Source organism: Perognathus longimembris, chromosome 4 (assembly GCF_023159225.1).
Source record: "Perognathus longimembris pacificus isolate PPM17 chromosome 4, ASM2315922v1, whole genome shotgun sequence".
NCBI classification, from domain to species: domain Eukaryota; kingdom Metazoa; phylum Chordata; class Mammalia; order Rodentia; family Heteromyidae; genus Perognathus; species Perognathus longimembris.
In genome coordinates, this window is record NC_063164.1 from 48,212,258 (window position 1) to 48,240,242 (window position 27,985).

General features: G+C 33.3%; 1 protein-coding gene and 1 non-coding gene across 4 annotated transcripts in view; both read right to left on the reverse strand.

Moving 5' to 3' along the window:
• Window positions 1-375: 375 nt before the first annotated feature.
• The window catches only part of Mtx2 (metaxin 2), a 43,600-nt gene continuing 15,990 nt past the window's right edge, over window positions 376-27,985 (reverse strand). Inside the window, exons 2-10 of one of the 3 annotated variants that reach the window (XM_048345193.1) lie at window positions 27,898-27,945; window positions 26,855-26,901; window positions 16,853-16,925; window positions 12,676-12,752; window positions 11,404-11,496; window positions 10,884-10,922; window positions 10,036-10,161; window positions 8,809-8,885; window positions 376-809 (exon numbers count right to left, since the gene is read on the reverse strand). In XM_048345193.1, coding sequence (XP_048201150.1) covers window positions 638-809; window positions 8,809-8,885; window positions 10,036-10,161; window positions 10,884-10,922; window positions 11,404-11,496; window positions 12,676-12,752; window positions 16,853-16,925; window positions 26,855-26,901; window positions 27,898-27,945 — 752 coding nt within the window. In that variant the 3' untranslated portion in view covers window positions 376-637. Of the gene's footprint in view, window positions 810-8,808; window positions 8,886-10,035; window positions 10,162-10,883; window positions 10,923-11,403; window positions 11,497-12,675; window positions 12,753-16,852; window positions 16,926-26,846; window positions 26,902-27,897; window positions 27,946-27,985 lie in introns of those variants that run through there. The other 2 variants (XM_048345194.1, XM_048345195.1) reach the window with 2 other exon arrangements.
• Window positions 8,582-8,702, reverse strand: LOC125350930. The gene has a single exon (XR_007210839.1). It is a non-coding gene; the product is annotated as a small nucleolar RNA SNORA57 (small nucleolar RNA).

Consider the following 27,985-nt stretch of genomic DNA (forward strand, 5'->3'; position numbering starts at 1 on the left):
AAGCCAGGGACAGTGCTCAGGCCCTGAGTCCAAGGCCCAGGACTGGCAAAAAAAAAAAAAAAAGGCACAAATAAGTAAGATCCTCCAATCTATCCCTTTCCTAAATGCAAATCACAGATGTTCTAAGAAAATTCTAGTCAATTTTACTTAGGAAGAAGGCTTACATATATAATCTGTGCCTCACAGAATCAGCTTACATTAATCCATATTTTCTAAGTGGGTATTTATTAAGAATACTTTTCTGATGATCAGTTTCACCCTATGTCTAGTAGAATAATCTCAGAGTAACACAAATTACTTGTGTTACAATTTTTCCATATATATAAACCTCAATGAGTGGCTCTCAGAAAGATCAAAAGAACATAAATGCAATAATCATACATTTAAATTTTATTTTTGTATGCTTATAAGGAAACAGAACCTTCGAGAGGACAATACATCAAATGAGACAATTGGAAATTAACAATGTACACACAAGAAAGAGTATAAAGAATGCATATAGGATACATGATTTGTTGTGAGGTTGCATAAGAACAGTGTTTTTGGCTTTAAAATTCTTATACCAATATCCATTACAACATTCAAGTAAAACATATTTCAAAGTTATTTTTTAAAGTAACTATATTAAACTGTAATTCTAAGACAACCTGCCTCGACCACGATCTTCAAAATAGTGCTGTTCAATTCTTCTACAAAAAGCAAGGAGGTTACAATAGTTTTTCACCTTCTCACAAAGTTCATCATTGGTCAGCCGAGTGGTGAGAATGGTATACAGATGGCCAAATACCAGGGCATCAAGTTCAGTAGGTCTAAAACAAAAGCAAAAATGAGAATAACATTAACAAGACCTGACTTAAATGTTCTTTTTTTTTTTTTTTTGGAATTGTAAAGACAGGGTTACAGTTACATAAGTAAGGTAATGAGTACATTCCTTTTTGAGCAGTGTTACCCCCTCCCTTTTCTTCTGCTTTCCCTCCCATCGAACTCTCCTCTTCCCCAAGTTATAAAGTTCATTGCCAACCTATTATCTTGTGAGTATTGTTATCGCATTGATTCACCCTTTGTCTTCTCCATTTCTGTGATTCCCCTCTTCTTCCCCAAATCAGATAAACTTACATATAAGACAAAGGGTACCGAAATCAAAAACAGTGACCACCGAGAATAAACCAGAAAGGGGAAAGAAAAAAGAAATAACTGTGAACAGTAAACACACAACCTCTTGTTTTCATATCTTGGAGTTCATTTTGATTAGCATAGCATCATTTTATATGTACACAGCATCATTTTATATGTACATAGCTATTGAGCTATTGTGATCCTTCTGATGGAAGCACAGAAATCCATTGTGTATATATACCACATTCTCTTGATCCATTCATCTACTGAGGGTTATCTATATTGATTCCATATCTTAACTATGGTAAATAATCCTTATATATCATATCACCCTGCACCAGAATCAATTCCAAATGGACCAAAGACCTCACTGTAAGATCAGGTACTCTGAAAATATTACAGGAAGAGATAGGGGAAACAGTAGGGCTCCTTGGCACAGGTAAAAATTTCCTAAATAAAGATCCAGAAACAAAACAAATTAAAGAAAGGCTGGATAAATGGGATTGCATTAAACTGCAGAGCTTCTGCATAGCAAAGGACATAGCTAGAAAGCCCACAGATTGGGAGAAGATTTTTACTAGCTATACAACAGATGAGGGCCTCATATCTAAAATATACTTAGAGCTCAAAAAATTAAACTTCTCAAAATCAAATCATCAAAGAAAAAACCACCCCATTAATAAGTGGGCTAAAAACTTAAAAACAAACTTTTCTGAAGAGGAAATAAGAATGGCCAATAGACACAAGAAGAAATGTTCAACATCTCTGGACATAAAAGAAATGCAAATCAAAACTATATTGAGAGATTTCGCCTCATCCCAGTTAGAATGACCATTATCAAGAAAACAAATAATAACAGATGCTGGTTGGGATATGGCCAAAAGGGAACACTACTATACCGTTGGTGGGAATGTAAACTTGTTCAACCACACTGGAAAGCAGTATAGAGGTTCCTCAAAAGACTAAACATAGAGCTCCCCTATGACCCAGCAATCCCATTCCTGGCATTTACCCAAATGACCACAAACAAGACCACACTAAAGTTACCAGCACAACTATGTTTGTTTGTTTCTTGTGCCAATCCTGGGGCTTGAACTCAGGTCCTGGTTGCTGTCCCTGAGCTTTTGTGCTCAAGGTCAGTACTCTACCACTTAAGCCACAACTCCATTTGGGCTTTTTTGGTATGTAAATGGAAATAAGAGTCTCATGGGCTTTCCTGTACAGACTGGATTCAAACTGTGATCCTCAGATATCAGCCTCCTGAATAACTAGGATTAAAGGTCTGGGCCACCTTCATCCATACGACTTTGGAAGTAACCTGTGGCTCAAGTGGTAGAGCACTAGCCTTGAGCTGAAGAGCTCAGGGACAGTGCCCAGGCTCAGAGTTCAAGCCACACAACTGACAGAAAAAAATAAAGATAAGAATGACTTTTCAAAATACTCCATCATTAATTAAAAAGAAAAAAATTGATAGAATAATCCTACCACAGCTTAAAAGAATGTATTCCTTTTTAACTTTGTTATATGAAGAAAATTGTAATTTGCTAGTTGCGACTTGCTTTTAGAAGTGTTTTAAATACGTTTTAAGTGTTTTAAATATGTTAAGAGATCATATTAATTTTATTATTGTAATCACCAAATAAATACAGGAAGGCTCCAATATGTCAGGAAACCATCAGATATAAAAACAAGAAAATGTAAACATAATTAGACAGTTTAATAGGTTTTATAAGTAAAATGCAATAAGTTCATTTATTTAAAAAAGAATTTTACTCTAGTACTGGGACAAAAAATATGCAATTTTCAATCATAATATAACCTCAATTTTAATTTTTAAAGCAACTTAGATTTCTAAAGATGATCCTAAAGATAGCTTCAACATAAAATTTTCTAGGAATTTTTTAATAACATACACCCCAGAACTGATTATCTGTAAACAGAGCATCATCAATCTATATAATATTACAACAAATACTAATGCCACTATTACTAAAAGAGAAAGCACTGTCTTAATTATGAATTTTTTTTGTGTGCTGGTACCAAGACTTGAATTCTGGGCCTCATGCTCTCATTTGGCTTGTTTTGCCCTGCCATTTGAGCTCGTTTTCAGCACATAATTATACATTTTACTATCAATCCTATAATGATAAATTTCTGAGAAAACAAGTGCTGGCCACTGCTACTTACTAGCTATGATCCATGTAGTATTCAGATCACCTACTATCTATTGTTGATTATGTGTCTTCTACCAAAATGTAGGTTCAGAGACACAACACAACACAACACAAACACAACACAACACAAACACAATGTAGGTTCAGAGACACAACACAACACAACACAAAACAACAACACAAAAACCTGATACGTCTTTCCTAATATTTTCCCAATACACAGAACAATGCCTGGCACAAAAACTGATAGGCTTCTTAAATTCTACATACCTCTTTCTCTCACATTTCTTATTCTTTAAAGTAAAGGCAACAATGCCTTGTTCAGTTCTTAGCACAGTAGTTAGGATCTGAAATAGTACTTTCTAAGTAAATGAAAGATAGAAGAAAGCATCCTGCCTATGTAGTATGGGAAATTTTATTTTTCTAGCATCAATTATTCACATTCTTTCAGCCTTCCCTCTTTGACACATTCATGAAGTATTAACTAAAGTAAACATATAGCCACTCATGTTGGAGCATGGCTGATCTCAACATTTGAGAAGCTGAGGCAGAGGGATCATGCGTTCAAGATCAGCTTGGGCTTCAAACAAAGTCCTTGTCTAAAATAAAATAAATTTAAAAAAATTTTTAAAGCTTGATGTGCAGTTTATGCCCATATTTAAGAAGATAGTCAATAGGATAGCTTAAAAAAAATCATGAGTGTCCTTGGATTCAATTGCACCATCATCTTTTTATCACGAACGAGGAAGCAATAACCAACAGATCTTTACAAAGGCGCAATGAAATTATGCAGAGTGGACAAATGTAGAGCTAAGGTACTTTGTGACAAGTAATATAAACACCAACTCTTTCACATCCCTAAATCTTGCTTTCTTTTTTGGCAGGAGGGCATAATGGGGTTTGATTTCTGCTAGGCAAGCACTCTACTGAGACCATGCTACTGGCACTTTTTGCTTTAGTCATTTTTCAGATAAGGCCTTGAGCTTTGGGCCTGGCCTTGATCACAATCCTCTTATCTATTCCTCCCACATAGCTAAGATTACAAATATAAATCATTATTCCTGGCTTCTTTGTTGAGATGCAGTTTTGCTAAATTTTTGCCCAAGTTGTCCTCAAACCACGACCCTTCCAATCTCTGCCTCTCTGTCTCCCAAGTAGTTGAAATTACAGATATGTACCACCACACACAGCCCACCTAGACATTTCTTAAAAGGTACCTTGTATCTTACCAGTTAAGGACTTACTTTCTTAATTCTTGTTTAGTGCAAACTACCATCACTTCTTGTATGAGAGTCTAAAAAGTGTGAATACCTTATGTAACCTCTGGGGTATAGCTATGCACACTCTATCAATAAATGAAGGCCCTGAATGAGTTCAAGTATAAATGTGTACTGAAATTAGAATGGTCCAGAAGAACCCTTGACGTGAAAACATACACCCACATAACTCCAAATGTGATGAATTACATATGCATAAGAGCATACAAAAATTAATTGGTGTTTTATAAAATAGTAACTTTCTGACAAGTTACTTTAGAAAAGCTATGAAAAAGTATCCTTTTTATAATGGGTTGAATCAAAACACAAGTTTAAAGCACATTTCTTATAATCCTTATAAATTTCAGCAATTCTTTATATTAACTGATTCTGACATACAAAAATGATCAATTCCCATAACCACTTCTTTCATAAATTCTTCTGGTGGTTACACAATTATATGCCTTTGCTGAAACTCATAGATTTATACTCACAAAAGTGCCAATTCTACTACAAATAAATTACTCCTCAATAAACTGATTTTTTAACTCAAACTGCCAAGCACCACTGGTAGTTCACTCCTATAGTCCTAACTACTCAAGAGGCTGAGATCTGAGGATTCCCGTTCGAAGCTAGACTGAGCTTTAGGAAAGTCTATGAGACTCTTATGTCCAATTAACCACTAAAAAGCTAGAAGGGGAGTTCAAGAGTTAGAGTGCTAGCCTTGAGCACAAAAGCTCAGGGTCAGCACCCAGGCCGAGTTCAAAGCCCAGAACTAGAAAACACACACACACACACACACACACACACACACACACACACACACTTCAAGCAACAAATTCAGAAAAACACCTGTAATTCACATGACCCAAAATTTCTACTGGGTAGAAACCAAAATTTTCATGTACTTCCCTGTTTTCTTTGTTATAGTACATAATGAAAAAATAGAACTTTCCATTGTCATGCTTAACAAATAGTTTATAGACTGTAGTTTGGTAAGGCAGAAATTCTCTTCCTAAGAGCTCTAAGATATTTCAAATATATTGCAACATTTATCTTTATTTGCAGACTTTTTATTAGGAAAACATTCCAGGATGATATATTTTTAAAGTTCTAAGAAATGTGTTGCCTTTTTATCTGAATTACCATTTTTTCAAATTTCTGTTGGTTATCTACAACTCTTTCATTTGAATATCAAAACAAAGTATTGCAAAATGTGAAAATTTTTCATAAAATTTTGATAGTACTTTTTTCTGCTTTGCTTACACATTATTTTATCTTTTTTCTCTCTAGTGCTCTTTATGTCATCTAGTTTCACAAAAATATAGTTTATCTAGGTGTTTCTTAATATATTATTAATCTGTCATCTATACATACTAGAAATAATCTACGTATCCTTTATATACTCCATATTTAATGTCACTCATTTGTAAATCAGGTTTCTTGCTTGTCCTCTTTTCCAAAGAAAAGATCTTTACTACGAGATTTCCCTTAAACATGCTTTCCCTTTCACTTGTCAAACAAAATCATTTGATTTCTTTCATGAGTCTTTTCTTCACATCTTTAGTTGGTCAAAATTAGATTCTAATTTGAAGGAATAAATGGAAAACTAACAGGACTTGCCTAAGTTCAGAATATGTGAGAGCAAGAACAAAATTTAAGGCCTTCATTTTGGAGTCTAACCCATATATCTTACTTTAAAATACCACTGTACTTACTGGTATTAGAACTAGGAAATTGAAAGGGAATACCAAAATTAAGAGACACAGGGTAAAAAAAGAGAAACAACTACAAAAGCAATACTTGCAAAACTGTTTGGTGTAAGTGAACTGAACACCTCAGGGGGGGAAAGGGTAAGGGGGAGGGGGGAGGGGGGTATGAGGAACAAGGTAACAAACAGTATAAGAAATGTATCCAATGCCTAACCTATGAAACTGTAACCTCTCTGTACATCAGTATTATAATAAAAAAAAAACACTGTACTTACTCACAAAGGAATGACTTCTTTCACAGATAAAGGAAAATTATTGAGAAATATTTTGCCATATCAAAATTTTAATATTTTAATATTTATTAAGTAATTAGGTCAAATAAATTTTAGTTAAAATTATTTTGTTCTTTACTCATAGTCATTCATTAGTGAAAAATGTTAATCTAAATATCACAAAGACTACTTCAAATAATTACATATTAATATCAATTAAATAGTTCCTCAAATACAAGCTCTTTACAACTATTCCAAATTTGAACTTCCTATATAAGCTTAAACACAATTGTACCCTCTATGAAGAAAAGTAATATCCTGCTATTTACTCTGAATCACATGACAAATGATCTCTAGTACTAACACTTTGACAATGAATTTAACTGAGAAGGAAAATAAATTAGATCTATTCCATGGCATCATCTAAAAAGAGCATACAAACAAAAACTATTCATTCATAAACTGGAATAATGCAATTCAAACTTCTGAGCTTGTGAACTAATAAGAATTCAATATCACAAAGAAAAATATCGTAATACTAACATTTGGATAGACTCATTTGTGTTAGGAACAAAATAACAGAAATAGGAACATTGTTGCAGAAACTTTACCTACTCAGAATTCATGGTTTGAACTCTGTCTCAGAGATTAGCAGGTCTGCCATTTTATATGTAGTATATTTAGAACAATATCATCTAAATATTTTCAAGCTGTCATCATAGTCACTGCTACTACAGATATTAATATCTTTATCAAAAGATATTTGGCATGACTATAGAAGATGAATGCTTATGAAGATATAAGAATAATATCAAATAAAGCCTTTTAAAAATTATCCATCTAAAAAGAAAGACACTTTGTACTAATGAATCAAGAAAAGGATAAACTTTCAAAGCAAATCATTGATAATAAAAAACTAATTTAGGCTCATTTTAATGGATCACGAGATAACTTTTGATATATTAAAATTATAGTTTTTAATAAAGGAAAGTTCATTCTATGAACTAGCAACTTTCAAACTGCAAAAAAGAAAAAATACTGTCAATGAAACATAAATTGCTCAATTTGCATATATATGCATACATTTAATCTATATTCTTTATATTAATTTCTGTGCTTTCATAACTTCCAAATACTTTCATAACTTCCAAAAGATAAGTTAATAATAAGACTTGTCCATCCATACTCTTATTGTTCAGTCTTACTGATATTCCTAGTCCCCAGAGTAATATCCCATAGCTGTGTTAGCAGTATCTTCCTGTATTTGTTGTACTTTAAAGTTTAGAATTTCAAAATTTTTCATTTTACACATAACATCTTGAAGTATCTCTATTAATATCTTTATCAGGTCTGTAGGCTAGAAAGGAGGAAGGTGGACCATGTCTTATTGGCTGCTTACTCTTTAAGAAGCACTATACCAAGCACTTGCCACAGATCTTATGCCACCCTCCTAACACCAGATCTCTTATCATGAAGACAGGCTTAGAAAGAGTGGGGGCACCTTCACAAGGTTGTTCTCCCACAGTTGAAAATGGATACTCAGAAAACTTGAGCACTAGTAACTAGAAGTGATGGGATTTAACCCAAGTTCTTTGTGCCCTATTAGTCATCTCCAAACAATGAACCAGAAAAAGAGATGATGCATTTGGTGACATGCTACATCAAGGTACACTTTAGGGAAGAGAAAAGAGAGGAGAGCAGCGAGTAAGGGGAAGAGCAAAAGTAAGTAGAGGGGAGGACTGACATGATCAAAACATGATGTATGCATGGATGAAAGCATTCTGAAATCCATTATTTTGTACAGTTAGTATGTATTAGTAACTGTATAAAAAGATTAAGTTTCCCTCTCCCCCCCCAAAAAAAAACCTTTATTATATAATAATGACTGGTTTACACAACTACACTTAAAAAAAAACTCAATGACGGGGATGATTAGTTTCCCAGAGCCTAGCAGAGTCAAGAGAGGCTAAATAAATGTTTAAAGTATAAATTTTTTAAATAAATCTTTCTTATACATCATTCTCTCGCCCACCTCCCTCCCTACCACCCATCCTGGTTCTTGAGGAGTGAATCTGTGGATGGGAAGCCACACCTGGAGGGCTAGGTCCCTTTCCATCTGCCTCTGTATCTAGTGGGGAAAAGGACGGAATGCCTGGTCCCCACCAAAAGAAGGGTTATAAACATTTCTTCAAAAAGCTAGTTTCTTTGTGAAAAAAGAACTTTGCAGTCTAATAATACAGAAAAGAAACAGAAAATGTATGATATTAAGATGTCTTACTGCTTGTTGAAGAAATATGGTTGTGTTCCCAGTCTTTGAGAAAGAGCTTGACAGCACTGGTCTACATCTTCTAAGACCTATTATTGGCAATGGACCCAGAAGAAAATATTTAAGTTAGGAAAACATTAAAAACTATCTAAAACTAATTTGCATTACAGCTTATAACAAAAATATAAAGCGGGTAACTTTCCACAATATATTTTTAAAGGCTACAGCTGTTATCAGTAATAATGCTTTCTATATAATAGGAAGAAAGTGAATTTTCTTTATATACATTTGCTACTGATTAGCAAGTTTTCTCTCAAAACTTCACAGACTGAAAGATGTTTTCTTGAATCAAATTTGTCAAATACAATTGAAGCTGCTTACCCACACAAGAGCATTTTAGTTTGTTTTCCTACTTTTATTCATTCCATGCTTATTCATTTACTAAACACATAAAGTTAAATGGCTTGCTAGAATTAGGGGTAGCCTTGGCAAAAAGAGATCAAACAGTTTGATGATGTTTTTAAACATAACCTTTTTTTAAAAAATTGTTACTTTAGTAAATTTAAGACCAAAAAAATTGGATAAGAACTATATTCAATGAGGATTTTTTAAGCATGATACTGAAAATCCATATTGATTGACACAAAAGATGTCCAGAATGTAATGCTCAATGGAGTATAAAATCAGATTATAGAGTGGTAGGCATAATACAATCCAACATTTAAGGTAAATATTACTAAGAGACACCCACAAGAATTTCTCCAAATTGTTAAGAGTGGCACTTTTTTTTGTTGGTGGTGGTGGTTGTAGGGCTTGAACTCAGGACCTAGGCACTGTCCCTGAGCTCTTTGGCTCAAGGCTTGCACTCTACCATTTTAGCCATAGCTTCACTTTCAGCTTTTTGGTGGTTAATTGGGAGGTGAGAGTCTCAAGGACTTTTCTGCTCAGGCTGACTTTGAACCATGATTCTCAGATCTCAGCCTCCTGAGCAGCTAGGACTACAGGCATGAGCAACCAACATCCAGATAAGTGGCACTTTTTAAATGGTGGACTAACAGACATTTTTACTTCTTTTTTGTAGCGTGTAATTTGTCTCACAATAAGTATGTTAGCTATTATAAAAGAAATAAAAACTACTTCATGAAAGACAAACTAAAAGCAAATGTTGGGTGTTTTTAAAAAGTTACATAGTTTATAGCATATAAGAATATCATTTTTAACATTTCAACTTCAACTAACCTGGTCCAGGGTCTTGTTGCCCCATCCAATAGCTTTCATCTTACGTTTCACTTCCCACTGCTTTTGGTAGGCCAAAATATGATTCAGAGGCCAAGGGTAAGGAGATCCATACCTACAACGAGTAATCTAAACAAAAAAGTTTCATAAAAAAAACAACATAGTTCTTCCTAGAAACAATGACTGTTTCTACTAACAGAATTCCTTTTATTAAAATTTTATTGTCAAAATGATGTACAGAGAGGTTACAGTTTCATATGTTAGGCCTTGGGTACATTTCTTGTACTGTTTGTTACCTCCTCCCTCATTCCCCTCTCCCCTCTCCCCCTTTCCCTCTCCCCCCAATTGGTTTACACCAAATGGTTTTGCAAGTATTGCTTTTGGAGTCATTTGTCTTTTTATCCTTTGTCTCTCGATTTTGATATTCCCTTTCACTTCCCTAGTTCTAATACCAGAATATACAGTATCCAGTATATTCAGATGAGGTACAGTGATAGCGCAAGTACAACCACAGGAAAGGATACAAAAGGATTCTTAAAAGAAATATATTTGCAGAGAAAATGTATACAGCAATCTGAAAATGAGCACTGCATGCAATGTAAAAAAATTAAAATTTTAAACCTTTCCCTTTAAAAATATATAAACTTTTATGTACTTTACAACGAGTTACATCAAGCAATGACACATAGCTTCCCTAAAATGTATGTGCAAGCAAAATTAAAGTAAGTGAAAAACTATATCACTAATGGTATAAACCACAATGTTTCATTTATGAGCAGGGACTTGCGATACTGAGCAAAAGTGTTTTCTCATTAAATTTTAATTAAGATAAATGCTGCAGAACTACTCACCGCCCCTACTGTAGCTTCATCACACCACTGAAGATACAACTGGGGACAAAAGAACAATCACTAAAACTTCAGAATACCAAAGGAAAGAAGGGTAGTTATTTCTTGCCACAGTAATTTCTTATAAACCAATTTTAGGTCACAGATATGAAGGGTGTTTCTTTTTAGATACTGTTCCTGTACAGAATTATCAAATTTAATGGTGGTACTTTATAAAACTATTTATCACATAATATATCTCTACTATGAAATTATTGTACAGGTATTTTTAAACTACACTTTGAAAGGCCAAAGTAAAACAACAAGTTGGTAAGAACCACCCCTTCTTACAAACAGAAAGTAAAAACATCAGGTAACTTATTCAAAGATAATTATCAAATCACTGTTAATATTCAAATCATCCCAGTCCTATAATCTGCTATTTTCCCATTTTTCAATAACTTTAACCCATAAGAAAGTTCTATGATACAGGAATATACAGATTATATAAAATTCTATTTCACTCTATTATTTTATATTGTACCTCTGCAGTCAAAAGCATATTGTTGACTAATTCCATATAAGCTTTCATTTCTGCTTTTTGGACTTCATCCAATCCATCACTAAGACAATGACCCTAAAGACAATTTAAAAAAATTAAAGAGCCTTATTTTAAACATAAAAAAAAATCCAGTTACCTTACTAACATGTAATGTCACATACAAGTGTCCAATGGATTAATTTCCAAAGTGACTCTAGGACAAAATTATCTTTTATAAAGGTATATTTAATATTCTATCACTATAAAATCCTAAGTAGTACTTATTTGTCATTATATAAATATATCTTCCATGACCAACTACTTCACAAAGAAAACAGAGCAATCAGTAAAACTTGTACTTTTAGGAAAAGAACCTTTTATAATAAAAGAAATGCCAGGAGACTGAGACATTTTGCTATTAAAGAAATCGAAGATTTTAAAAAGATGTCAGTACAGATACAGGGAGAAAAGGAACAAATGTCTAAATTCTCATACACTATTTAAGTAAGGGTGGAGACATAAACCAATATATCTGCTAAGTCAATCTATGAGTTATAAAAGGTATGCCCGAAGATATCTCAATATCAATCTTAGGAATTTATCCTAATGAGACACATACAAGGTTTACATATTTTAGCACTCATAATAGCAAATACATTGGCCACAACCACAATGTCTACCAATAAACACTTGAGTACATAAAACTATCTAACACAACAAAATACCACACAATTTTTAAAAATTATATAAATCTATATACTTACAAAGTTATTAATATGGGAGGATTTATAAACATTGATAATTTTAAAGGATAAGTTGTGAAATAAGACATAATAGTATTACCTTTATTTATATATGCAAAAAGTGAAAGTCTAGAAAGTACTCCCCAAAATGTTAGTGGGGGATGCTTCTTGAAAATTAAAACTAAACTAAATAAATGAAAAGTAGACTAATTCAAATAGGTAAACTTCCAAACATATCCTGTACCTCCCTTCTCAAAGGTCAATCAGATATTTTATAAGAATCTAAAAACTTTCATTTATAAACAAACATTAGAGATTTATCTACCGTTTTATAAAGTATCAAATTACTTCTTTGCCAATGATTTATATTATGAAAAACTTCTAAGTTACACTTTGGAAATATTTTACAGTAATATGCATCACCATTTTATAAAACATGGTTAAAATCAACAAAAATTGTAAGCCATGCTAAAAAATGATGAATGACTTATTTTAAAGGAATTGTAATCAAATCCATATCCTTTTTTATTACCTTAGCTTTAACAAATTGGACTATTGGACCAAGTTCTGATACTACCTGATTTCCCACATGAATAAAAGGTACTTTACCTGTAGGGGGAGAAAAAGAAATGTGAAAAAAAACTTTTATTAAATTAAAGTTTGTGCTAATAAAAGAAATAATAAGAAACCCAGGCATGTTTTCCCAATAAAGAAACTTTATAAAACTGCAAATTAAAAAAAATTACAGTCATGCAATTTTTTGAACACTTACTGTTAATCAATTTTAAAACAAGAGAATTGGGTGTGGTATAGCCATGACATAATTTGAGCACTTGGGAGGCTGAGGCAGGACAATTGTGAGTGCCTAGTGAGTTCTATTTAGGCTGGTCAGAGCGACATAGCAAGACCCTGTTTCAGAAAAAGGAAAAGGAAGAAGAGCTCTCCCTCAAATATCACAATATTCTCATTTCAGGGCTGGCAGTAAACAAATCACTATAGAGCAATGAGCACTAATTATCCAAATTATAAAAACCAAGTCAGGACACTACTTTATCAGCACTGATAAATTCACTGGGTTTTCTCTTCAGAGTGCAGGCCAATAAAATCAATCTATATTGAAAATCGTTTCTAAGAAACCTTTTATACTTTTCATTTCAGAATTCTGATATCCATTAAGGTCAACAATTCAAGTACATAATAGAACATTAATAAATGACGGACTCAAAATATCAGAAATTAAAATTATTGTTTTAATAGTTATAACAATAATCTTTTATTTATGTATGTATTGTCAGTTGTGGGGCTTGCACTCAAAGCCTGGGCACTTTTTGCTCAAGGCTAGCACTCTACCACTAGAAGCCACAGCACCACTTCTGTTTTTCTGATAATTGGAGATAAGAGTCTCATGTCCTGCCTGGGCTAGCTTGAAACTGCAATCCTCAGATCTGAATCTCTTGAGTTCAACTAGGATTACAGGCATGTGAGCCACTGGTGCCTGCCTAGTAATCTCTGAAGTTATGCCAGTACAACAGGAGGGGGAAGAACTAACAATGTAGCTGAATGAGAATGAATAGGATCTATGTAGTTAGTTCCATGTATGAAGATAAAACAATGAAACCTGTTGAAATTGTTTTAAGAATGGAAAATGGGATAAGGGAGAGGGAGTGAGATTAATAGGGATATATTGTTTGTATGTGTGGAAATGTCACAATGAAACATTCTTTGTACAACTAATGTATGCTAATAAAATGAACACAAACTATATTCCTAACACATGGAAGAAAAACAAAATAGTATGCTTATAAAAACTGGCTTCTTTAAAATATTACATTTTAAAAGTAGTACTTCATTTTAATAAATACTAATGCTGAATATAAGGTAAGGGAAAAAATAGTCTCCAAATAGCAAGCAGGTCTACTCCAAATATTAAAGAATGAAACCTACTGTCAGACCTAGTTCAAATAGAGTTCACGCTAACAGTAGGCTTCTTCCTGCTCCTTTTCAGAAGATTCACTTCTCTTTAGCTCAGGCATCCTAGGGGTAATGGATGAGGTACAATACACCAACAAAACCTTCATCTGCACCCAGAGGATAACATGAATTACAGAGGAAAGGCAGGTCTTTTAGAATACAACACTCAGTAAATGTATTCAGAATATATTCTTTCCCTTGCTGTTGCTTTCTAACTCTTGCAAAAAAAAAAAAAAGGCTTTCTGAACTAAGTAATCATTAGGTTATCTTGTTTTGTTTTTTAACTTACATAAAATATTTGTAACCATCATACTACTACAATCAGTACAAGTCATGTGAAATTAGAAAAAATAAAACTGATGCCTAGACTGAAATGCATTTGGAGTAAAACATTTTTAGAGCAAAGTACATTCCTCCTTTTCAATAATTAGTTTCATGTTCTTAGGGAAAAAATCATTTTGTTTCTTAAAAATATATCAAGCATTGGCTGGAGGCATGACTCAAGTAGTAGAATGAGGCAGTCCTAATTTTAAATCCTTGCATCACCAAAATAGTAAGATAAATATGTTAGACAGACAGATACATACATAGATAGAAACATAAATACACAGATATTGAGAATTGTAGAATCTAACATAGGGGAAACCAGATTGTTCAACAAGAAATGTACTCATTACCTTACTTATGTAACTGTAACCCCTTTGTACATCACCTTTACAAAATAAAATTAAATTAAAAAATAAATAGGGGCTGGGGATATAGCCTAGTGGCAAGAGTGCCTGCCTCGGATACACGAGGCCCTAGGTTCGATTCCCCAGCACCACATATACAGAAAACGGCCAGAAGCAGCGCTGTGGCTCAAGTGGCAGAGTTCTGCTAGCCTTGAGCGGGAAGAAGCCAGGGACAGTGCTCAGGCCCTGAGTCCAAGGCCCAGGACTGGCCAAAAAATAAATAAAGAAAGAAAGAAAGAAAGAAAGAAAGAAAGAAAGAAAGAAAGAAAGAAAGAAAGAAAGAAAGAAAGAAAGAAAGAAAGAAAGAAAGAAAGAAAGAAATGAATAAATAGGGAAACTGGACAAGTCAATTAAGCACTCATAAAATCTTACAAAGAAATATAAAAACCAATGCAACAAATGAGAAAGGAACATTTTTTCCTTTACTTAAGATGGTACTATTATTATATTCTTACTATTTGGGGTATCAAGCAAAAGCACAGTGGGGGTTATTCTTTGATATCAATTAAGTCATCAAAGAATTGGAATACTATTTTTACTTTAGGCAAAAGTCACATTTTAAACTTTTATTTAAAAACTAAAAACCTTCAGCCAAGCAAGTTTGTGGATTCTGAAAATGTTAGAAAGAACCTCAGATATTATCTAATCTGACTACCTCACATTACAGATGAAGTTACTGATGCTCAAGGGAAGAAAAGTAAAATATCCCAAAAGGAAATGGTCAATATGCCACAAAGACATGTAAAGATTAAAATTTACCTAATAGTTGGCCAGGTAGTCTTCTATTCCATGCTCTCTGCTTTAAGTCTATCACAGACAGACTGATAAATATCTCCCTGAAAACCTATATAACACTAAGTATATTAAATGTTATACTCAGCCATTTAAATCTACTAGCACATGGCATACACAAAGATGGTCTCAATCATAAAAAATATTAAAAATGGTGAAACTTTAACAAAAAGCTTCTTAAAAATTTAAAAAGCGAGAAACCAAAATCTTTCAATGATGATTTTAATTAAAACCTAATAAAACTTAATTGGAATACAATCTCTTTTCTCCTACCTGTATTATTAGAAAAGAAATGTGTTGGATAATAAATGAATTCATTAATATTAAAATTGTTTTCTGACGAGAAAAGTCCTATGTAAGTAGGACTGGGGAAATCTGAGATCATTTATATACCTAACATTTACTATCTGAAATAATCCCTCTAGACATACTAGACATAGTATGACAGTAACCATCTCTAAGTACACTTGAAGACACACTGCCTTCAAAATGAAGTATACAAGCTATTAAATAATAGGGAGGGGAGGAAGGAGAACAAGAAAAGAGAGCAGGGGGCTGGGGAGATAGCCTAGTGGCAAGAGTGCCTGCCTCGGATACACGAGGCCCTAGGTTCGATTCCCCAGCACCACATATACAGAAAAACGGCCAGAAGCGGCGCTGTGGCTCAAGTGGCGGAGTGCTAGCCTTGAGCGGGAAGAAGCCAGGGACAGTGCTCAGGCCCTGAGTCCAAGGCCCAGGACTGGCCAAAAAAAAAAAAAAAGAGAGCAGAAGAGGAGGTTAATCTGATTAAAATATAATACACACATGTGTGAAACACCACAGTGAAATCTCTGTAAAATTAATATATATTAAAAAAGTTCCTGACAAGAATTAAAACAGGATCTGTTAGGGACCAGGTACCATCAGGTGTAAGGAGTAGAACCAACAATAAAGGTACTTTAAAGACACATATGAAAATACAACAATGAAACCTGTTGAGATTGTTTTAAGAGAGGTAGAGGAAAAAAAAAACTAATAAAGGAGTTAGTTTGATCACAGTACACTGCATGCATATATAGAAATATCAGTTCATTTTTAATGTCTCAAAAACTTTATATAGCTTCATAAAATAATAATAAATTAAAGGTAAACAAGTACTTTCAATATGTAGGTAACAACCTGGAAAATCACTATGATTTTATCTAGAATATTAACCAAATAAAAAAGAACACTTACCAGATGGAGACATATATTCTGCATTTGCCCTACAAACCACTTTTATAGGCAGATTACACATCTGCAAAAAGGCCTGGAGGAAAGAGAAGTATAGTAAGCCTAGTGAACTTTTGCCTATTTGAAGAGAACTCTTTATTCATCTTTCCTGAACTTAAGTAGTCCATACACCAATACTGCATTTGAAAACAATGAACCAATTTTTAAAATCTGTTTTCCAAACAAAAATGTCATTTTTCTTTTAAAAAGTCAATATGACCTACTATTAGTAACTACATGAAACTTAAGAGCATTTATATATACTTATGAAAATAATAAATTATTCATGTTTATTAGTTTATGTAAGTAAGCAATACCATGGAATGCTTTAATTTTCTGTAGCAGATGACTAACAAATTTTATAAGACACTGATAAAAATCTTGATTTTTATATGCTACTAATTCCATTACTCTCTGCAGAATCAGTATCTTTTTCATCTTATAGTAAAACTCAAAATATTATTTTTGCTGCTTCAATGTCCTCTATGATAATATCCAAAAACCTTTTAACACATAATTTCTATTTACTTATTCACTTTTAAAGAGTTAAATCATTTATTTTCACTTAATTTATAGGTACAAAAATCTTAGAAGCAACATAAATGTCTAACAAGGGAACAAGGGGTAAATTATACTAGATTCCACAGAGTGCTACAGAATTTTAACACATATTTCTTAAGATTTTTTTTTTCAAGGACCGGAGTTTGAACTCAGGACTTCTAGCTTACTAGACTGCCAGGACACTGCTCAGTCATGCTTCCAGACCCATTTTTCACTGGATTTTAGAACAGAATCTCACTTCATGCCTGGTGTGCACATGAATTGTCTACTCTAAGTTGCCCCTCATTGCTGAGATCACAGATGCACATCACTACATCCTACTTCCTTTTATAGAGAAAGAGTCTCTTGGTCTTAGATTCTGCCCAGATGGAGATCCTCTCAATCTCAACCTCCCATAGTTGATGATGACAGGCATGCAACACTACACTCAGTTATGGATTGACAAGGGGTCTCTGGAATTCTTCTGGCTGAGCTGACTTCTAGCCATGATACTCTACATTACAGCCTCCCAAGTAACTAAAATTACAGGTATGAGCTACAGATGCCCAGTATTTTTGAAAGATAGTTAATAATCTACTTTCAGTCCAAACAGACAGAGCTATCTTCAGATGGAAGACTAGGTTTTCTTCCTAAGACAAAGCTTCTATTCATTTCACAATTTTGAAACATTTTATATGTAAATTCACTAGAGACTTTTCCCTAACATGCAATCCATTTTCAGGCACAAAATGAAAATGATTATGAATTTTAATTCACATCCTGCTTCACCAGAACACAAAGGAAATGTGTGATGACAACTGAAGAATTATTTTCCACCATACTGAAGAGACTATTTTAAAATTTAAAACCATGAACAAACACATCCTACAAATTCATTTTTTATAGCAAGCAGCTTCAGACCCTATAATTGAAATAATGTATCTAAGGTTACAAATAAAAAGTGTTAGATATCATTCTTGAAGTGACATATTAAATTCCTAATCCAGTTACAGTAATAGTCTATTTGTAGTTTAACATAAATTAAGACCTTAATTATATTTGTGACTATTTTAAACAAAATAACAAATTCCTTTGTACCTGAGAGTGTAATTTACAGCAAAGCCAGGTTCATTTTCCAAACCAATCTATTTCACACTGCAAAGGTACAGTGGTATAATGGTATAATGCAATTCTGGATGTAGAATGTTTTCACTAGAAGCACAGAAGAGGTCTGAAGATAAATGAATACGCTATTCATTCAAGGGTAATTTCATCTTAGAACTATATGAAGGATGTTTCACTCACACAGGATAGTGTATGGTCTCAAATTTAGGCATATTTTCAGGTCAAATATAATGCTGCTCGATCGATTATGTTGATAGTGTATATCTAATCATGAAAAATTCTAGTCCTTTTCTATTTAAAAAACAGACTGCCTTTTTTTTTTCATTTTACCACTATGTCTTTATTGATCTGCTTAACGGCAACAAAATTTAAAATCCTGCTTGTTATTTCCTTCCTATACTATATATATATCTATATATATACACATATATATACACACACACATACAATTGATATTCTAACATGTAATGTCTCAGAACAAAAGAAGTGTGAACTTTGACAAAGTCAAGCAAATCTTTATATTAGCAAACTATTACCATGCATAACTATTTCATATTTCGGTAATTATGAAAAATGGCAAATCAGCCACCTAATTCTACTATGAATATGCTTCATTTCTACAGATCCTACAAGAATTTATTTTATTAATATTAGCATTAATACTAGTTCCTCAACACATGTAATTTAAATTCAGTTACTTTGTAAGTATAGTATTTTTATACTTACATATATTGTACTTGTGTTTTCTATAAAGCATGCCAGGTGTTATAAGTATAAACCACCATCATGCTCCAGTACTTCAGGTACAAAAACAATAATGTAATATTAAATAAAGGCCTGTATCTTTACACTTTATGAAATGTTAAGGATGTTTTTTAAATACTTTCCATTAAACATTATTCTATTGAAATATATACACTGATACCATCTTACCAGGTTTAAATTGGCACTATACACAATCAGCTTAAATTGCATTATGCAATAAAATGTACACAACCAAAAACTCAATCATTCCCTCTAAAATTCTTCATATAAGCTGTCTTCCTGTGGCTACCTCAATAACACAAGTTGATAACTGCTACATATTATACTGCCAGTTTTCTTCAATTCAACAACACATGCGGCCACAAAGGAAAGAGAAAAATGTTCTTTCTTCCTCTACTCATCCTCAAACATGATTATTAGGATATTATCATTTAACCACTAATTAATATGTCCACCTAAATAGCATCATTTGTTCAACTGAAAAAGCAAGAATCTTCAAGCAAATGGGGCCCCATTTATTTGCTTGATACACAATTCAACGTTTCATTGAATTATGTACCTTTTTAATGATAGGCTATATTCAACAGAAAGAAAATATTTTTTCTGAAAGATAAAGTATTTACTTGCAAAGAACAAGAGAAAATATAAACAATAAATGAAACACTGAATTTGAGCTCAAATGTTATTCTTATTTGAAGTAAAAGATTACTTTTTCATGCAGCATTCTAATTGTGATTACCAGTTTTTGACACTCTAAAATCTAAACATATTCACATTTTTATACTATCTACATTATGCCATCCAAACAGATAAACTGCTAGGTATGGTAGCATAAGTCTATAGCCCCAACCAACACTCAGGAGGTTGAACAGGAGAACCATACGTTTGAAGCCAGCAACATAGGCTAAGCTGGGCTACAGACTGAGACCTGTCTCAAAACAAAAATTTTCTTTTTCAACTGGCTTCATATACATTAAATTAAGTTCTAAAACTTATTAAGAAACAATATTTTATTTATATTATACATTCACAAAATAGGTATATAAATCTTTGAAGTCAAAACAGGTACTAATTCTTTGTTCAGCATCATCTTGTTTTTTTAAAAAGAATTTCTCATTTATTACCAAATAAGCTTCAAAATAAAACTATCCCATTTCAAAGTTCCAAATGCTAAGATATAGTTATCCTTCATATCCTAGTATAAACTATAAGTCATATAATATACCTTGCTAGAAAATGTCACAAATAAGTGGGATTAAACATTCACTGTTGAGTGTAAGTTCACAGATCTGTAAACCTAAACTAGAATGATATACAGCAATAGTTCTTGCATTTGGACTATCAACTCAAACTCCCTAGGTGTATATTCTGACACTGCTGAGTACTTATTATGTAACTCTGGAGCAAATGCTTAATCCCTTTACCATATATGAAGAAAAGAGATTAGTAGGACCTATCTCACAAGGTTGCCTCACAGTATCTGATACCTACCTCATATAGCACTAAGCTCATACAGTGGCTGTAAGAATTAGAGTTCATATGAACTAGGTAAGTACTCAGTACAATGGTAAATACACGTGGTATTCCACCATTCTTGTCATTTTTTTTGTTTACCATTACAAGTTGTAGGTTCTGTGCCTTTGAATACAGCATACTTTGAGCTTTAGTTTCCACATACTTAAAAGGAAAGTTAACAACAGTACTGTGCATTATGTTTATGATCAAGATTGAGTGCATATTTTACCAAAAATAAGTTCTCAGTAGAGTTTGTTGTAAAATAAAAGCATTAAATGTTAAAGTTTAAAACAAATGTTTTCAGTATTATTAAAGTAACATTTTGTTTGAATTTAAAAATTCAATATTAAGCAGTAACTTTATTTTTGCCTTTTTAAAACTGGTAGAGCATCAGCCTAGCAAGTACAAGACCCTAAATTCAAATCCTAATACCTAAAAAAGTAAAAATAAGTAAATAAATAGAACTGGTTTATTAACCTCATACTATATGAGCACTTTTCTATGAAATAAGCAAAACTCCTCTGCTAACAAGAATTTACAAACTGGGTCAAAATACAGCATTCAGCTAGGAGCTATAAATAGTACAACCAGAAGAAACAAAGAACATGAAAAGATTCACAACAGTGTACCACAAACATGTAAATTTAGGAATTAGGGGTATCCTTATTAACTTTAGGGAACACATCAGGATTCAGGGTGTACAATGAAACTCATCAGGATGGTCAAGGTGAATGAGGTCAGAGCTAACTACCACAGACTATGACTGAACTGTCTTTCCCTCAGCTTTCTGTGAGCAAGAAGTGTCCACCCTGTTCTGTCATCCTTGCCTGAGGCTTTCCAAGCCTATATATGCATCAGGTCCCAACAACAGGGCAGGATAAGCTGCCTAACACAGAACGCTTCACAAATTTGTGTTACCTTCACAAAGCAGTCATGCTAATCTTCTCCATACTGTTGCAATTTTAGTATATGTGCTGTCAAAGCCAACGTAACACTTTTTTTAAGGTATAATATGAAAAAACACTTACAAAAATATTAATGCTTAAATACAAGTATGTTCCTAAAAAGATCTTCCATATATGAAAGATATTTTAGACTTGATCAGGACTGCAATTTCCCAATCCCCTTGTTTTGTTTTGTTTTTTTTGGCCAGTCCTGGGGCTTGGACTCTGGGCCTGAGCACTGTCCCTGGCTTGTTTTTGCTCAAGGCTAGCACTCTGCCACTTGAGCCACAGCACCACTTCTGGCCATTTTCTGTATATGTGGTGCTGGGGAATCAAACCCAGGACCTCATGTATATGAGGCAGGCACTCTTGCCACTAGGCCATATCCCCAGCCGCCCCCCCCCCATCCCCTTGTTGAAATTATGTGCATTTCTGTCAAAGAAACAAGAGAGATAATGACCAACATTCATTTTATATTTATACTATATGAGGTATTTTTAAATGCTTTACACATTCAATCCCCATAACACAAGAGGCCATCTATTATACCTTTACTTTATAGATGTGGGACCAACTGCATGGTTCAATTGTAGAATCTAGTATAAAAAACGAGACAGGGGACTAGGAATGTAGTATAGTGACAGAGTAGTTGCCTAGCATGCATGAAGCCCTGAGTTCAAATCCTCATAAAGAGAAAAAGCTGGAAGTGGCTCTGTGGCTCAAGTGGAAGAGTGCTAGCCTTGAGCAAAAGAAAAGATGCTCAAGGAAGTGGCCAGCCCTGAGTTCAAGCCCCATAACTGGCCAAAAAAAAAAAAAAAAAAAGACAAAGAAACAAGATAGGCCAGGTGTCAGTTGCTCATGTCTGCAATCCTAGCAACTCAAAAAGATAAATCCTGGAGATTGTGCTTTGAAGCTATGTCAAGGAAAAAAGCCATCTGGAGACTCTATCTCTAATTAAAAATCAAAAAGAATGAACTGGAGACATGACTCAAGTGACAAAGTGTCAGCTATAAACAAAAAAACTGAGTGAAAACACAAAGCCTTGAGTTCAAGCCCAGACATTGGGGGAGGAGGGGAGCATGTTCTAAATACAGAATATAATTCCTGAAGAAAATAATATGGGATATTATAGAGAATATACTTCTTGAAGAAAATTTTAAACATTTTTGCAAAAAGCTTGTAGGTTTCATATGTATTTGTTCATAATATACATCTAATCCTGCACCATCTAATACAAGATCCACTAGCAACATTTACCTATTGAGTAGTTAAAAATGTGGTGAAGTGGCACTGTGGCTCAAAGTGGTAGAACACTAGCCTTGAGCAAAAAGACTTCAAGCTTCATAACCAAACCACCCCCCACAAAAAAACAGGGCTAGCATAAATTGAAATATGCTGTTAGTATATGATCAGATTCTGAACTTAACATTAAAAATGTAAAATAATGAATTTTATATTTGTTACATAAATGAATATTGTGATGCATTGGGTTAAATAAAATATATTATTAAAATTCATTTCACCTGTTTATTTCCACTAAAACTTTTAATTAAATATGTACCTAACATTGAATTACCTATTGAGCAACTGGCTTTTTTTCAATATTCTAGGGAGTAAGAGAAGATGGTAACCATTATCATAAATACTTTTTACTAGTCAATATAAGCTTAACTCCTTCAAAGCAGCATTACAAAATGAAAATTTCTGTTTTGTATGCATGTGTATGCATTATAACACACAAACATAAAACACAAACTTCATGGAAACCAAATGAATATGCCATACTAGTATTTTACTATATTCTGTTCACAAGGTTGCATTTTTAACAAGAAAAAAATTCAGGTTAAAACCAATACTTAGAAATATAGAAAGAAAACCTAAGGGGAACTAGGCACTGAAAAGGGGAAAAATGTTTTCTTTTACGCTGAAATATGTTTTAATCTAACTACTTAGGCTCGTGGGTATAATAAATACCAAGTCTATATGGTAAGTAAAACTTAACATTTCTTGATGCTTAACTGGTAATTAAAAGATCTGATGGCTGCTATTCTCTAGAAAATATCCACTTCATGAATACCTTTGCCCAATTTTATGCATCAAACTTGAAGCCTTTAACTGATTCCTCTAAACGGATGCTAGCTCGCTATATAGAAGATTATTACTCCATAAAGTTTACATCAGATATGTGGAAAAGTCACATTTATAGTCATGGCTACTATCAGCTGTCATGCCAAAGAATATTGAAGAAAAACTACGCCTTTTTAATATATGCTAGTTAATTTATCATCTAAGTGACATATGTAGGAGAAAAAATTGAAATCGTTAAGCAAAATTCTATTATTTTAAAATATTCTTTTCCCTGGTTTTATTTTTAGTTGCAACTAAGACTTGAGAAACTGTTGTGAGAAATAACATAACTAAGATGTCTTTTTTCCTCCCTTGTCCAAAATACTTGATGTAAAATTTTTAATTGCTAATATACTCATATCTTTGCAATGGAAATGGCTTAAAACATCATCTATTCCAGATTTTTTTTTTCCAGGTTTCTTAACCTTGCCACTACCATTTGCACTTGGGACTGGATAATTCACTATTCTAGAAGATTATTCTGTGCATTATGGGATATTTAGCAGTATCCTAGGTGTCTACCCAACAGATAGAATTTTCCCAGCAATTCTGACAACCAAAAATATCTAAGCACTGCCACATCTTCAGGAAATAAAATTCCTTCCATCTGAGAACCAAGAATATATTCCTACCCAAAATACTTTCCTATTTTGTTTGATTAGTTTCTAAACTGCTATTTAGTTCTGATCAGAAAAGAGGTTTGTAGGCCTGCTGAAACCATATGCAGAACACTCTGGGTACATTTTTATTTCTGGTGTGCAATGAAATATTTTCTAGAACAATGTTCTACAACTTTTGTCAAATCCTAAGAAGTTATTCCCAAAGCAGCAATTTAAAAAGAATTGAGAATCAAGAACTAAGGTTTCAAGTACAGTATTAGTAATGCCCTGAAGCTGTCTTTCAAAGATACAATATTGACAAATACTGCAACAGGGTCTTCAGAGGAAATATGCACTTTGTAACTATCCAACCTGAACAACGAATATAAAAAATTTAAGTAAACTGGGCACCAGTGGCTCACTTCTATAATCCTAGCTACTCAGGAGGCTAAGATTTGAGGATCATGGTTCAAAAGCAGCCAGGGCAACAAAGCCTTTGAAATTCTAATCTCCAATTTACTACCAAAAAAAGCTAGAAGTGGAACTGTGGCTCGAGTGGTAAAGTGCTAGCCTTGAGCAAAAAAGCTCAAGGACGGCACCCAGATCCTGAGTTCAAGCCCCAACACAGGCACCAAATAAATACATACATATATACATATATAAATTATATTTCTCCTCATATACATATTAATATAGTGATATAACCTCCAGAAAAAGAAAATATTGTTTTAAAACACAGCAAGTAATGTATTTGTGCTGTTGTCGATCAGGCAAGATGACTTTCCAAAATCACTGATACAACAAACATTTACCCAAGTACATTCTATATGTTAGGCAACTACCTTATTAGTATTTGAAAGCTCAAATTACATCTCTCTCACCAAATACAGGGGGGGATTAATTAAGGCAGTATAAAGGCAGTATCTATTGCACACAATTCAACATTTCTGCTCATAAAAGTTAACTTAATATGAAAATATGATTGAATATTACAAAAAACCCATAATTTATATCCTAGGTAAAATATATATAACAAAGCTAAAAGAAATGTAAAGATATTTCTAGTCACACTAATAAATTACTATCCAAGCTCATTTCTTTCATACTAATAAATGTTCATTTCTTTCTCTTTTCTTTTTCACCCTGCCTTAAAAACAAAGATAGACTGAATGTTGTAGTATCACTATCATACTGAATGGCAGTACCAGACAGTTATTAAGCCTAGAAAACACAAAATTGAATAAAAAAATACAAGATAGCTTAAAATTAAGTATTTAGGAGTATGCCTACAGCACAACAAAACCTCAGTAATTTCCGTCCTTCCCTTTCTTTTTGTCCTGAAGGAACTCTCAGTCTCATCTCCAATAAATGTCACATGTTTTCGATTTCTCTTTGAATTATCATTCAGGTAATGAACAATAAAAATCTTTGTTAATTAAACCACATGCACTAAGTAAACAGCAGCTAAACATGTAAAATGTTTGTATAACTATACTTCTATAATACACATAAACATTTACTTTATAAAGTAAGTAAACAATTCCTCAAGTATCCTAGAGTGCCTGTTGAAGTTTATAGAGCCAATAATCTTTCTTGGATTATACAACTGTGATATACAACTTGAAGAGCTATTTCATTCAGTAGGTGGTTTGGGAATAAAAAGACATGTAAAATTACTATACAAGGAGTAACTAGAAAAGAACATGTCTACTTCAAGATTATCAAATAGGACTAAGGCTAAAATAGATAATAATAAGCAGAATGACTGTTTAAAAATATGTAGTAAATACATTTTTAAAAATAAAGAATAATGGGGGCTGGGGATATAGCATAGTGGCAAGAGTGCCTCCCTCGGATACCCGAGGCCCTAGGTTCGATTCCCCAGCACCACATATACAGAAAACAGCCAGAAGCGGCGCTGTGGCTCAAGTGGCAGAGTGCTAGCCTTGAGTGGGAAGAAGCCAGGGACAGTGCTCAGGCCCTGAGTCCAAGCCCCAGGACTGGCCAAAAAAATAAATAAATAAAAAAATAAAGAATAATGAAACCTTTACCCCAAATAATACCAGCATGTCTAACCAAAACAAAAGAGCTAAGACACAGAATGTGCCTAACACTTACAAGTGGTTTCATTTAAAGAATGAATAAAAAGATCGTCATACAATGACAATAACTAAATGAATAATGTTCATATTAAAACTGCAGTTCACAGAGAAGAAATGTTATACTGAAAATGCTAAGCAACCCAGAAAAATACTAACATATAGTATCTGAGTATTTGACTTTCTAAAAAAATGCATCTCAAAATGATACAACCTAGATGGTTAAAAAAATTACATAACTTACATATTTACCTGCACAGCAAGAGAAGCTGCATGGTCAGAAAGCAAAATTTGTTCCCCTGTGAAAATTCAATGAAAGATCTGAGTAGAAGTGCAACAGTTAAACAAGCAAAATACATTGTTATTTTAAAAAGTTATTCCTATTTTTATAAGAAAAGATATAGTAATACCCTAACGTAATCTGCAGTTCTACATCTACAGTCACCGAGAGTTCAACATCTACATAGTACAATAATTTTGAAAAACTTATCATGGAAATAATAATAAAATAGAGTATTTTCTCTATTTGACCACCTATTTCATTTTATCAGTAATCTGAATTAAAATTTCTCATTTAAAAGCAAATTCAATTTTAAGTTTTCAAGAAACATTCCCCTTCTTTTCATTAAAATTAAATAAAATAGTATCTGCTCAAATCTCTCTAGTTAAAAGTAAAAGCATTCACAATCATATAAAACCAGCCTGCAGTTAATATTGCACAGTGTGTCTAGGTCTGTCACACAAAAGAAAGATGACAAGTTTGCTGCAATAAAAATTCCATGCTTAGAAGACTAGGGCTGCTGCCTATTAGTCTTCATTACTTTGCAGTCTTCTGACAACTGTAGCAGGCTGCTGAGCCCCAAATGGGGTCCATAATGTGATCTGATGATATATGAAGAGCTGCTAAAGGGAGCCTGAACTATCCTAGCCTATACATTTTAACAGTTCCTTTTTACTGAGAGCCCACTTTACCACAGGACTTCAAAAATCTGCTGTCTCAGCTATTGGTGCAGTAAATCTGCCAACTGCTACTGCAACCACATCATTTTACACCGCCTACAGCAGCCAATATAATGAGTCAATAATAAACTAAGGACCTTATAAGCCATGAATAGTTGGTTTACACTGGCAGACACAAGTTTAGGCAAAACCTCCTAGACAAATTATACAAGGGAAGCCCTTTTTTATGTTTTGAGTTCTCTTTGCAGTAAATTATATTAGCCACTGTTTCTAGGTTTTGTGACAATAAATATATTTTGATACAAAGTCATTTTTAATTATGAACAAGAACCTACCTTTCAGTTGCTGATATAATGTAGCATTTTCTGGCCAAGGTTCTGTTGCTGCAGAAACAAGTTAATGACATTTAGGCACCTATCAATA